Genomic DNA, 13,825 nt, shown 5'->3' on the forward strand with positions numbered 1-13,825 from the left:
AGAAGAGGATTGTTGCCGAGGACCCATTCAGCTGTCAGAGATAACGTCGCTCAGGCTGCTCTTACCTGGAGTTTCATTGCCATGGACTTAACCGAGGATAGGACTGTGGAAATTATCCCGTGCTGACCCACTTCTTCCCGCGGTTCTCTCTGCCTCTATCCTTTGACGCCTTCATTTTAGTTCTGTCAGGTAAAGTCCTTGCCTGTGCGCGCTAGTTTTTTTCCAGGCTCGGGCTTTGTTCATTTTGTCACTGAGATGCAAGCATCCCTGTCAAGGAAGTAGCCCACGCGCTCGTTTGTTTCTGTTGTCTTGCTGCAGCTCGTGCGACCTGACATGTAATGTAGCTAGAATGCTCGTGCAACTCGGTTCAATTGTGCCACGAGACGTTTAAATGAGTTTACGTGCTTTGACACAGGGCTGTAGAGAAGGGAATAGAAAGTTTATATGTGTAGCGTGGAGTGCGACTTCTGATTTCATTTTTTTATTTCAATCTTTTATTATTTATGGTTAAATGTCTCTGTTGCTTCACAATCACATCCAGGATTATAAATATGTTTGCCCCTTATCTAGTGATGTTTGATGCTACAGTGTTACAGACAATGAGTTTCTCAGTCTGAAATGATGGTGACATTGGTTTTGGGTGGTTCTTAGTAACTGCAAAAACCACAGATTCTATAGACCACAGAAGGTATAGCTGGTGGTCTTTCATTCGAGCTGAGGTCTGGAAGCCTGAAAACAAACAGTTGACCTAAATGCCAGACCTATTGCTTTCACCCAGCTATAACAACACAATGCACATGCACGCTTTTACAGTTTCATTTCTAACAAATCTATGAACGAATATTGCATAAATATGTCCAACTTGTACTAGCTGTACTGTTAGGCAGAACCGGCAGCAAAATAAAGCCATACAAGGGGAATGGATGGTTTTGTAGTTCAGTTATTTGTGGTTAATGTATATAATAGTAGTTTTTGTTATAGCCACTGGTGATTTTGCATTAGTTGGTGCTCTGAGGATGGCCTAAAAAAATCAAGTAGACAACATATGGGTAGCAAAATCATAAAGGTAATAATAGTTTAAATAGGTGATCATAACCACTGCAGCTTACAGTATAGGTACACCTGAATAGTATTACTACATGAAATGATTTAAATGTCTTAAATAAGTATGGCTTGGTTGTATTTGCTGTCTATCGTGATTCTTTAAATTCTCATTTTGTCAACTTTTTGCAGGTGTTATCACCACAGAGAAACCATGTCAGACAAAATGTCCAGTTTCCTCCATATCGGGGACATTTGTTCCCTGTATGCAGAAGGCTCCACCAGTGGATTTATCAGCACTTTAGGGTAAGCCTATCTGTTTTTATCTTAATTTTCATGACTCCTCCACCATCTCCCTATTCCAGCACACTGCAAAACCAATATACTAACCCATGTAATGAATGAGTTGTTTTGAGCCAAGGCCAAAAGACCAAGTGTTTTTTTTCTTTAAGTATCTCACCCAATTTTCTTTCATAAGCTTCACTCATAATGTAAAACATGAATGGCAATACCAATGTATATATTGGCCTCTAACAAAGGTCAGATTGGCCAGTCAACATAAAAAAGGTTATAGTGAATGACTGATTTAACCAAAATTAATGAAAAAGAAAGATGAGGTTTTTTCCAATGTTTCCAGTTCAGTTGAGGTATTGCAGAGACTGGGATAGAAAAATAATTGGACTAGGCAGGAAAATGCAACAGGATTTGGTCCTTTGGAGGCTTTATTTTGCACACTGTTTAGCCTGTCTTGGAGATGGCCAGGCATCAATTTTTGAGCTCAAATATTAGTACAGTAATGGGTAGAACTTGTTTGCTATGCTGCAGTTTTGTTGCTTGGTTTTACCAGCAGTGGCTGGTAAACGCTGTCTCTTAGTAAATTATTTAAAATAGAACACAGTATCTAGCAGCTTTTACAGAAGACGCTGATACACCTCGCTTGTAATCTTCAAATTTGAGGACATCTATGCTGTGTGTACTTGATGTGTTGCAACTTACTTCAATCAAATGTGTAGCTTTTCTTGTCTATGAATACACAGCAACATACCATGTCACTCTGGATAACTGTGTCAGTCCAGTGTTCTTATCTGAGAAGTGCTAGGTCCTGTAGTCGTAGCTTTTTATTTATTTTATTTATTTATTTTTTTTGTTTGCTTGCTGTTCTGTGCCTGAAATTACTCTCCCGGTACATGCTGAGTACCATGTTTTCAACTAGTTGACATCTCCACTCCTTCCTAATTGTAGGCAGTGAGTTAAAAGTGCATCTCATTATGTGGAAATTGAGAAAGTCTCGACACACAACTGGCACACAGAGGAAAAACAGAAGGCTAAAAGAGGAACAGCGGGCGATCATTGATGTGAATGTTCCTGTCCAGCGTCTGGCATATTAGGCTTCAGCACCTAGAATTAGCCTGTCTCTCTCCCTCCTGCTTCTTTCTGTTTGCTGTCCTGGGGAGTTTGTTTTTCTTCTCCTGAGGTGAAAATGGGCACAGCATCTGTATTGTCCTGTCCTCCCTCTCCCTTTTAAGAGCTGTAGTTTTTCTGCGCTTGCCTTGTCACCATTTCAGTTTGCCGTTTACCAGAGGATGAGTCGAGCCCTCCTCCTTGCCTTCAGACGCCATGCTCTTAAACAATTTTAGTGTTATGCGTCACCTACCATAGCAACAAATGTGAGCACAGCTTTGAAGGCTACCACCATGACGGAGCTTGTCAATTTTCCTATCTTGTGTTGTTATGCCAAGTAATCCCCCCTCCCAGCCCATCCGCTTCTGTGAGCGCTCTCTGTTAAAGGGAATAGCTTAGAGGACGTACCTATAAATAGATTTATTGTATTAAGTGTTGCACTCCCGAGAGACAGTTGCATTCACCTGGATCACAGCTGGTGCGGGAAGGCTGACAATCAATGATAGTGTAGCCCTGAAGGCCACTTTCTGCCCTTGGATTTCACTGACTCCTGAGTTTCATGTTTCTTTTGGAGCTCGGCCCATCGGTGCATCAGTGTAATCGAGACAATCAGCTCTTCATTTCTGCAGAGAAGTTTCTCACGACATGTGACTTCTGCGTCGTCACAGGGCTCCTGCAGCGTGCAAGTGTGTACAGAATGACCTATAAAAAGATGCACCTGAATCAACCTGCTCGAGCATCCTACACAAGTGTCCTGTTTGTGACAATATACTGTCTTATAGTTTTCCCAGGGGCTTCCCCTGAATTGTAATTATCGTACTACTGACTTTAAATTTGTGCTTTCACTGGAGGTTGATGATTTAGAAAACTATGATTCAAAGAGGAATAATGTTCCCAAAATAGAGCGCCTTGAAAGACAAGGGAATTGCTTACAGCTTATAATTTTAAGCTACAGGAATGATTTGAGCAACTTCTCGAACCCCTTTGAAATGTGGTGGTTTACACTGTTCAGATTCTAAAAAAGTGTTTCAGACACCTAATATCTGTCCAGTTCTTTGAACTCAGGTGTCACATCTGAACTTGGACAGATTTCTCTTTTGCAGCAAAGGGAGAGCTGACAGTAAGGCTGAAACCGTCAATGTACTGGTCAGTCTGTGTTCCCACCTTCACCTATAGTGATAAATTGTGGATGGTAGCCAAAATGATACGATAAATAGATACAAAGCAGCAAAAATATCTGCAAAGATTACCTGGGCTCAGCCTTAGGTTGAGGAGCTTATTTATTTGTGAGGGGGTAAGAATAGATTTGCTTCTCCTCTGCATCAGAAGAAATTTGAGGTAGCTAGGATGCCTCCAGGGACATCTTCTAGATGAGGTCATTAAGGTGAGTCCCACTGGAAGGAGAACCTGGGGCAGACCCAAGACATGCTGGAGAGATTGTGTGCCTTTGCTTGCTTGGGAACATTTTAGGGACATCATAAAAAAAGATTTGTCATCACAATGAAACTTGTATTTCCTCTGACTGACAGAGCTGTGACAGAGCAGAATTAATATTGCATATACTATTGTGTAAGATTAATTCATCTATGATTGTAGAAGCATGTAAAATAAGGAGGAAAGTAGCAGTTAGTAATTAGTTTCAAACAAGCAATTTATTTATATAGCACTTTCAGACAACTCCCAGCTGAAAACAAAGTGCTGTACACTTGACACGCCAAAAAACAATACCTTGAATAAGTTAAAAAATTTGTAGTAGTTACAAGCTACATATGCTGGGATGGGGCTCCTCTGTTATGTTTGAGCTGGCAAGACTGCAACCATCCATGAATGGCTGCATTGAGTGTTTGCCCCATGGATGTCTACTAGAGGTAACCTTGCTTCTCTATTCTGAACTGAGCAGTTGCTTTCACATTTCAGGTCTGCTTTCAGAACAGAATGATTTGGTGTGCATCAAAAGTTATAGTGAGAGCGACCTCTGCCTATATACACATTATTGCCAAACTTATTCTCTCACCCATCCAAATCATTGAATTCAGGTGTTCCAATCACATCCATGGTCACAGGTGCGTTACATCAACCTAGTACCTAGGCATCAGCTCAGTGAATTCCAGCGTGGTACCGTGATAGGACGTCACCTGCGCAACATGTCCATTCATGACATTTCCTTGTTACTAAATATTCCACAGTCAGCTGTTAGTGGTAACAAAGTGTAAGTGATTGGGAACAACAACAACCCAGCCACTAACTTGTAGACCATGTAAAATCACAGACTAGGATCAGCAGATGTTGAGGAACATCATGTGTAGAGGTCACCAACTTTGCTATAGACCTGCAAACTTCATGTGGCCTTCAGATTACTTCAAGAACAGTGTGTAGAGAACTTTATGGAATTGGTTTCCATGGCCGAGCAGCTGCATCCAAGCCTTACATCACCATTGCAATGCAAAGTGTTGAATGCAGTGGTGTAAAGCATGTTGCCACTGGACTCTAAAGCAGTGGAGAGATTGGAGTAACGAATCACAATTCTTCAACTGGCAATCTGATGGCTGAGTCTGGGTTTGGTGGTACGAGAATTAGTATAAGAATATTTCCAGACTGCATTGTGCCAAGTATAAGGTTTGGTGGAAGGTGGGTTTTTCAGGAGTTAGCCTCAGCCCCCTCTGTTAAATGAACTCTTAATCCTTTGTCATTCAGAGACATTTTGGAGAATTTCATGCTCCCAGCTTTGTGGGATCAGTTTGGGGATGGCCCCTTCTTTTTACAACAACACTATTCACCAGCACACAAAGCAAGGTCCATAAAGACCTAGATGGGCGAGATTGGTGTGAAAAAACTTCACTGGCCTGCACAGAGTCCTGACCTCAACACATTGGGATGAATTAGAGCGGAGTCAGGCCGTCTTGTCCAACAACAGTGTCTAACCTCACAAATGTATTTCTGGAAGAGTAGTCAAAAATTCCCAGCAACCCACTCCTGAACCTTGTGGAACAGTTTAGGCTGATATAGCTGCAAAGGGTGGACTGACAACATATTAAACCCTATGGATTAAGAATGGGATGTCACTCAAGTTCATATGGCTGTGAAGGCAGATGAGTGAATATTTTTGGCAATATAGCGTAGCTTACTGGAGCTATCATTGGGGAAAAATCTGTAATCTATTCTAATGGTCATCAAACCATCTTTATTGATAAATACTGAAGTGTTAAAATTCATCATTAAGGGTACAGTGGAGGTTGGCAAAACAGTCTACAGTGAAGTTTGACCGGTCAGTGCAGTACCTCTAAGTTAAGTCAAGTTCAGGGTTTTTTTGTTTTGTTTTTATTATTCTTTTTTTCATTTGTTTTTCTTTTTGATGTTCTGTGCATTCGCACTGAGGTGATTAAAGTTGGTCAGCACATGCTTACGTGTCCCACAAATCCAGGCCAGTGAGTCAACGTTCATAATACCAGAATAGTACTCATAGATTCTGGATATTTGGTCGAGGGATGTACACTAGTAGTTAACTCCATGTTTAAAAGTTGCTGCCTTTGGGAGTCTGCACCAGAAATACTACAAACATAAACAAATTATTCTATAAATGCATAAAAGCATTAGAGCATTGGTTTTAAGATTTTATGATGCCACTGTCACTATAAGGGGTTGCAGCCCTGACTGAAGGCTATGCCCCCTACCCTTTGTGTGATGGGTTTAAACAAGCTAGGTGAAGAGTAAGTGGATGACACTTGTGTAAACCAATACAGTTCTGCAGGACTTTAAATGAAGAAAATGAGAGCATCTATATAGGCTGTGTCAGGGTAAAGCGGCAATATGACCAGTCAACTAAAGCAATTCATAACCACCTTTGATACAGCTGTGTTGATGCTAGCATGCAAGAAAAGCGGGATACTGCTGCTAGCATTCCTTACATTTGCCACACTTGGAGTGTTTGTTCGTGTGTGTGTTTGTGTGTGTGCGTGCGTGCACAATTTTGTGATGGCATAAACAGAAGCATGTCAAAAGTAGCCTATTTTCCATACATTTAAAGCATTAAATTTGATTATCAAAGTATGTATCTTGAATATTCATGCACTGTTTGCATGGTCAGTATTTAACCTTTTCCAGTAGATTATGCTTTTCGGTATTTTGAGTGTTTTGCTGTTATACTTGATTGGTAAGACATCAGAAAGCCTTTAATTGTCATTGTACTTGGCATTACAATGAAGTTAGTAGTTCTGCTCTAATGTGGTGCTTTAAAATAAACACATACATAAAATATATTTAAAATACATAAAATGGTATATGTTTAAGTGCACAGTATAAAACCGTTATGGAGCTATCTTTATTTGTTGGGAGCGATTACTGGATTTGGAAAAAGCTGTGAGTGAATCTGGTACCTCTGGATTTCATGGATCAGTAACGCCTACAGACCTGGGTAAGATGGTCGTTGATAATTTTTTGGGCTCTGCAGAGAATGTGGCTGTTCAAAATGTCTGTCCCAAGCAACATCCCTATTTTTACTATAAACTGTTAAGATACAGCACAAGATTTGCATTCCTAATTCCCATGAAACACCAACTTGTGGCCAGAAGTTATTGAGTTTGTAGCTATATGTTACTAGTTCAAGGCCACACAATAATCATTTTTGTCTCTACAGGGCTCCATATATATGCTACTGTGAACAAAATACCTCAAGTAAAAAGTGTTGGAAACACAATACTTTGCTTATTTAAAAAAGGGGTGTTTTTTGTTTTGTTTTTGTATTCAGTCATATTTTAGGTACATAAGCTGCATGAATTAGAATAATCCAGACAGTGATGGGTTTTACATGAATTATCGCCCTAATTTAATATGACTCTCTCATAGCTGTAATATCATTAGGAATGCTGTTATTCAAAAATTTATTAAAGACCTTCTGATGATTAAAGCAAATTTCATTTGCATATGTGCTTATTGACTCACTCATAATGATGGCTGTCTGTGCAGGCTTGTGGATGATCGCTGTGTGGTACAACCAGATACAGGTGACCTCAACAACCCCCCTAAGAAATTCAGAGGTAAGGTCTAAAAATCACTTGCTTCTCTCTTGATGAAAATTTCATGAAATGAGTCTGTGTTGCTGCCATTTTATGCTCACTGCTGCATATTACATTCAAACTCTACTGAAAGATGCCGTAGAGACATGCAGGAGAACGCATCAGTCTCACCTGTTATTCACGAGAAAATTGGTTTAATTGTTTTGTGCTCATTTGTGCCCATGCTCACAGTGGATTATATGCATACATTTTCTGCTTGGATCTTCTTTTTAAAAAACAATTTAGAAAATGCAGAGTATAATAGAACCCCAATAAGCTATATAAGCCCTGTTTGTTTTCAGAACAACTAACAATATATTTTAAATGGTCTTTACTCTTTTTTTGGATATTAACCCTCACAACTAAAGGCGGCTAACTTGGAAGCTGTGTGCACAACTCTTAAAGTTTTTTTGTGCTTGTCAAATAATTTCGAGATGGAAATGGCAATAGGATGTCGAGTAGGGAAAATCTAGAAGGACTGTGTTGCCATGATTAATTGAAGCAGTTGAGTACTGTTCAGATATGCTCTCTTGGCAGCAAAGGGAGTAAGAATACATTTGACATATCATTGTACAGCAAACCCTTTTTAGCTCTAATGGATTCATGAATTTTGCTTCTCATATTACAAATTCTGACCCTATTTTGAGTTGTTTGGCAACAGGTAATTCAAAGTGAAATGGCACAGTTGCCAAGGACACATCCACTGACTTGTAGCAGCACTCCTTCCAAACAGATTAAATTGGTCTCATTAGACATGAGAAGCCTAGCAGGACTTCAAGTGTCCCTGTCATGTCTCAATTGATGATCACTTATGTCAGGTCATCCCTGAGTGATGATATCCAGCAGGGGAATAGTGTCCCCAGAGCCAAAAAGCCAAAGATAAACCTGCACATTATTTGACCGAAAGAAAAATCAAGAATGAATAAAAAGAAGTGTCATTGTGATGGTTGTCTTCATATAGTATCAGTACCAGGCAGCCAGAAATGGCCGATCCTTTATATCTACTGGCCTAGGGTAAGCAGTTTCCCAAATAGTACGCTGATGGTTTCAGATTCAAGTCTTCTAGTCTAGCAAATGTTGTTGTGTGGACATAATAGCTTTGTCTCTATCACATATGGTTGTGTTATTGTTCTTATATGTAGTTTCTTTCAGGCAGACTGCCAGGCAGCTGTAAACAAAAAGCTTGTCACAGGAACTTGCCATCCCTGCTTAATAGCAGGGTCTAAACTGACAGCGTGAACACATGCACAGATTAACTAGGAGGCATGTGTCTAAAAATACAATAAGACTGTGTTTTGCTTTTGAACACCAAGTGTAGTTCTGCGTTTGATTGTATGCCAATGCTATCAAAGAGGATTTATACATCACCTTCCTCATTCATTGAGATCAGACTGGTTTTGTTAAGAGCTGTGTGAGCTCCAACAGTGTTTACAAAATATAACCAAAGCCTCTATGATGTGCATTCACGGGCCAACCTATTGTTAAGTACAACAAAAGGCTTTCAGTCTTATCATATTTCTTTTTTTTATGCAGATGGCGTTCAGTGTACCTCTCGGATGTAGATAATTTGTGTCACATGCTCTGAATCACTGAGTTTAGCTTCTTCTAGCTTCTCTTTCAGTTTTCATACACATTCTTTAATCGCTGACTTTATTTCCGTGTTTCCTGAAATTAGTCTTAGTTTCATAACTAAGATTTTTTAAAAAGCACAGAATATTTTCACTTTAGTGCTTAGAACTCATCCTGTTCTTCCTTTGAAAACCTGTGAATACCTGGTTCAAAACTAATTTAGTTCTTTAAATCATGGTATTCTTTTGAAAATGCATTATGCTTTTCATCAGTTTAGCTGTATTGTCTGTTTGGCACTGTGTAGGAAAACACCACATGTGTGAACCATTTCTTTGTTCAGTTACATTCATAGTTTAGCTATAATTACTTTCCACATAGCATGCTAACCATAGACTGACCTGATTTACTGAAGCATCAGATTCAAAGTAGAACATTTGCAGCGTGTGTGATGAGATGGGGATCTGATTGAGTCACTACTGGGAGAGTGGAGCATTTTAGGTTTAATAAAATGGTATAATTTTCATAACCACTTAGTGGGAGCAGTCAACCGGGAAGTAAAGTAAATTGTCCTTAGTGAGTCCTATTCATGTTTTTAACACACAGGAAAACATCACATCAGGGCATGAACGTTATCTTCAGGAATCATGCAGATCTTTTGATTTCTTTACGACAACATTGCCCTCAGGCAACACTGCAGTAAAAGTGGCCACAGTTCTGTAGTGGAAATGACAGCTTAGGTACGGGAACACATTTTATTGCTGTGAAGTTGGAAGTTAAAACTAGTACACAGAAAAAAATATCCAGAGATGCTGTATTCTTCTCAGTCTGAATTACTTTTGTCGTCAGCACACAGTTCAGACGCACTACCCTTGTGAGTCTTGCACATTTAAAGCCCTATATGCTGCTTTCCTGTACCAGGAAAAATTTGGATGAATAGCAGATAGGCAGCAGTCTTTTATGAGTTTAAACAAGGCCTGCTTTTTCAGTTGAGGATGCAAAGAAATGACTTGTGTTCATGTCTGACTGACCTATTCAAATCATATTCAGAGATGTGGTTAATGAATACACTGCAGTAACTGCACAGGGGAACTGTATAAATGTACTTCTGGTATCAAGCTAGGGTTCCTTTTATGACATAAACTTACATATATTATCCTAAATAAAATGGCATATTTAGATTACAGATCATTTTTATGAGTCAAAGTAGCAATAAAAAGATTTTGGGGGGGGGTATTGTGAAGTAATACATAATCCAGCCACAGACAGTAGTATCACCTCTTCTATTAAGGCTAGTGTTCAATAGAAACGGAGTGAAACCAGAGCTAAATCCTGACGTCTTGGTTTGGTAATAATAGAACCTGTAAGCTGTTTAAAAAGTCTTTATCTCGAGGATGTATGTGGGGAACCAGTTTTATTTAAATCTACATGCTATGATATGCGTATGTCAGTCTATGTTCACATACAGGTTAACTTCATGATTGCATGTCATTTTAAAACTTTGTGGGTGCAGGAAAGCTTGGCTCTCAGCTCTGCTCAGTCGTCCTCTCGTGCACAATATTATGACTGTTTTTGTTGTTAGAAACACGAAATCCAGGAAACTGATAAATATTATATAATTTGAGATGCCATCCAAGCTGCAGTTTGCACATAATTAGTAAAAGCTGGAATGTGTTGTTGGACTCATTTGTTATTTATCTGAGAAAGAACAGGTAGGAAGATGCTCTAAGGGGAAAAGGGCAAGAACAAAAAGCCATGTTTAACAGGGGAAACGTTTGGCTTTGGCATTTATGTGAGTTCTATGCTTCAGACCGCATACATCCCTGCATGGGATGTTTTAAAAAGGTAATATACCTGCCCTGTCACACTGTAAGAAACTGTTCATGACTGCTTTGGGAATTGATGCGATTTAGCATCAGCTGTCTGTGGCATGTGCTAGACAAGCAAGTCAAATCCCTGGAGGCCTCATTTTCTTCTTAACCACCGGACACCTTCAGAGCTCTTTGAGAAGTCCACAATGCAGTGGATCAGAGCTGTTTTGGTGCCCAAAATGTACGTCATGCACAAAATGTGCAAGTAAAATTTATGACATCAATGTCCCAATTTCTGTTCTACCTGCTGTTATTAAATAAATTCAAAACATTAACTAATGTGTAAGAAAACTGCAAAGAGGTTTTGGCCTTTTAGAATTTCATTTATTACCCTGACTGTGACTTCTTTTGCTTTACTGCTATTTTTTTTTTTTTTTTTTTTTATCCATTTACCATCAAGTCAGTCAACTTTTGAGATATTTAACGGTACAGTTATGTAGGAGAGGGGGTTTTAATCAGTTTCAGCTGCGTTGGTGTTAGTGAAATTAAAAGGTGCACTAGAGGGGCAACACTGAGACAACACCCAAAATGGTTTTTGAGCTGACATTTTTCCTCCTCGTCTTCTTTGACTGTTTTTGCTAGTTTGCATTTGGCTAGGGTCGGTGTCGCTGCTGCATTTCTGTCAAACAATGCATCTTTGATAGCATCTTTTAATTCCTAAGACATTATTCAGTCCCTATCAGGATACGGGAGTTTTCCCCCCTTTGAGATAAGATGTTTTGAAATTTTTCCCTTGAATTTTTTTAAAGAATGTATGTATACCAATCTTACGTATGTTTTTTTTCCGGGCTCAGATTAAACATATTACTTCTTCACAAGTATTTTCAGTGGGGCTTGAGTGCACATGAAGAATGAAAAATGTGAATTTAAACTGTAGCATCCAGTCGAACTGAGAAGGCCAGAACTGATGGTTGTTGAATGACTTTTATTATTTCTTGCCGTGTATCAGACAACAAACCAACGTAAGAGCTAGACAAACAAATAAAACAATTACCATGCTATTCATGTAACAGCATTTTAACAGCTCATTACATTGGTCTAACCGTTTTCTATTAAACTACAATAAATACAATACAAATTATATATTTCCGATTGCTCAAATTAAATCATGTACATTACATACCTTGTTCCCCTGTTGATTGTAGCTAGAACCATTCATTTTTATACGATTTAACCTTGTTTTTCTCTCCCTTTTCTCCGTTAGCAGTAGTTTAATGTTTCCTTGCGTCTTGTTTTGGACATCAAGCTAGTTTCCGTTAAAACATTCACTTCCGGTCACACAGGAAGTTACCACAAACATTATATTACGTGTTTATGAGCTAGCTTTACATATCCACCTTTACATAAACCATTTAAATTAATGAAAAAGGTTGTTATTTATGACAGGTTTCGGTTAGGAATTAGGAAACCAAAGTCATGAAATCAAGCAAGAGACTGAATTAGAGATGTTTAAGAACCATCACTCAGGCACTGACATCTCCTTTTGAAGTTTGTCATGATTAGCTTGTTAAAGAAACAGGAAATGTTAAGTAATCAGTTGGGGAAAACTACCTACTCTGAGGTTTTTGTTTTGCTCTGTTACATTAGGATGCCTGGGGGAACTACACTGGTAGGCTTAACAGAGCTAAGGCAGAGAGACGGGGACCAATAAAAGAGAAAGAAGCAGTGGTCTGTATGAGTGAAAAAATTACTCACTTGTATTGGGGATTGTATTGGATGCACTGTGTAAGGCCTTCATTTGATGAAAATATGATTCTCTGTAGAAGTCTCTGTAGCTTCTTCTTACTTCTTAAACCCAGATAAAATTCACTGTTATTACTATGAATCAGGGATCAGGGCTGCCTCACTTCACTCTGTTGGAGCAAATTGCAAGCTTTAATTCAGAGGCCAAATGTGAAATTCATTTTCTACAATGCAGTATTTCTAAAACAGGAAATACTGGTTTACCTATTTTTTTTCTTTCACCATTCACTGATGTTACAGAGTAGAATGATGCTACCATTTATTAAAATGAATCCACTTGTAGTTTTTTGCTATGACAACTTGTGATGCTCTCTAAAATGCCAATGATGACAGGGAAGTGTATATAAATCTCTTTATTTTGTTATTTCTGTGATTTTCCCTTAACAACCTACATACTTATTGCTCTTCACATATTAATTAGTTAAGTGTGCAAAAGGTGTGCTTTAGAGTTTTATTGTTCAAAGATTGGGTTTGGAGCAGTTAAAAATTGAAATTTTACTAATGAGTATAGAAGAAAGGGCTCAATTTCTTTGCTCATTAGTGATTTTTTTTTATGCTAGTTTCTTACTTCCATCTCTTTTTGTTTTTCTTTCGCTTTTGGTTGAGCCTAATTGTGGTAAATGCTGTAAAAAAATGTAGCAAGTCTTTTAGGTTAATTACACTATTCTCTAATGTCATCATCGTTCCTTCAAGCAAATACTTCTCTGCCCATAATATTTAGGTTCTTCCCAGTCTATTTTTGTCTTTTCCTGGCTGCTCACCCCGTCAGACAGATGTTTTTGCCACTGCCCACTTTTCTCTATTGGTCCTTGGCCTCCTGTCATCCGGTCCTCCCTCTTCTACCCATGCCACATGATAGATAACTCTGGGATGCTCCTGCAGTGGCCGCATTTCCAACAGCAGCATCCACTCGGGCTTTAAAAAAACTGTACCACATTTATAGCTCACTGGGTCTCCTGTTCCACTTACCATATACAGTACAGTATCTACAGTATACTATAAAGAATTGAGCATGTTTGCTTCTTGTGTGTAATTCAGTCTGAACAGATAAAAGACGATTAATTTACTTCATGTTGCATACATTAGCTATAAATACCTGCAACACAAGGAAATTTCATTTTGTTCTACTGTTATAATCATTACTATTTGTGG

General features: G+C 38.8%; 1 protein-coding gene across 8 annotated transcripts in view; it reads left to right on the forward strand.

The window, feature by feature from the left end:
• itpr1b (inositol 1,4,5-trisphosphate receptor, type 1b) overlaps nt 1-13,825 on the forward strand; it is a 79,630-nt gene continuing 65,805 nt past the window's right edge. For all 8 annotated transcript variants that reach the window (XM_039612769.1, XM_039612772.1, XM_039612771.1 and 5 more), the window contains exons 1-3: nt 1-189; nt 1,234-1,347; nt 7,405-7,475. In XM_039612769.1, coding sequence (XP_039468703.1) covers nt 1,256-1,347; nt 7,405-7,475 — 163 coding nt within the window. In that variant the 5' untranslated portion in view covers nt 1-189; nt 1,234-1,255. The remainder of the gene's footprint in view (nt 190-1,233; nt 1,348-7,404; nt 7,476-13,825) is intronic.

Source organism: Oreochromis aureus, linkage group 5, assembly GCF_013358895.1.
Source record: "Oreochromis aureus strain Israel breed Guangdong linkage group 5, ZZ_aureus, whole genome shotgun sequence".
Taxonomy (NCBI): Eukaryota; Metazoa; Chordata; class Actinopteri; order Cichliformes; family Cichlidae; genus Oreochromis; species Oreochromis aureus.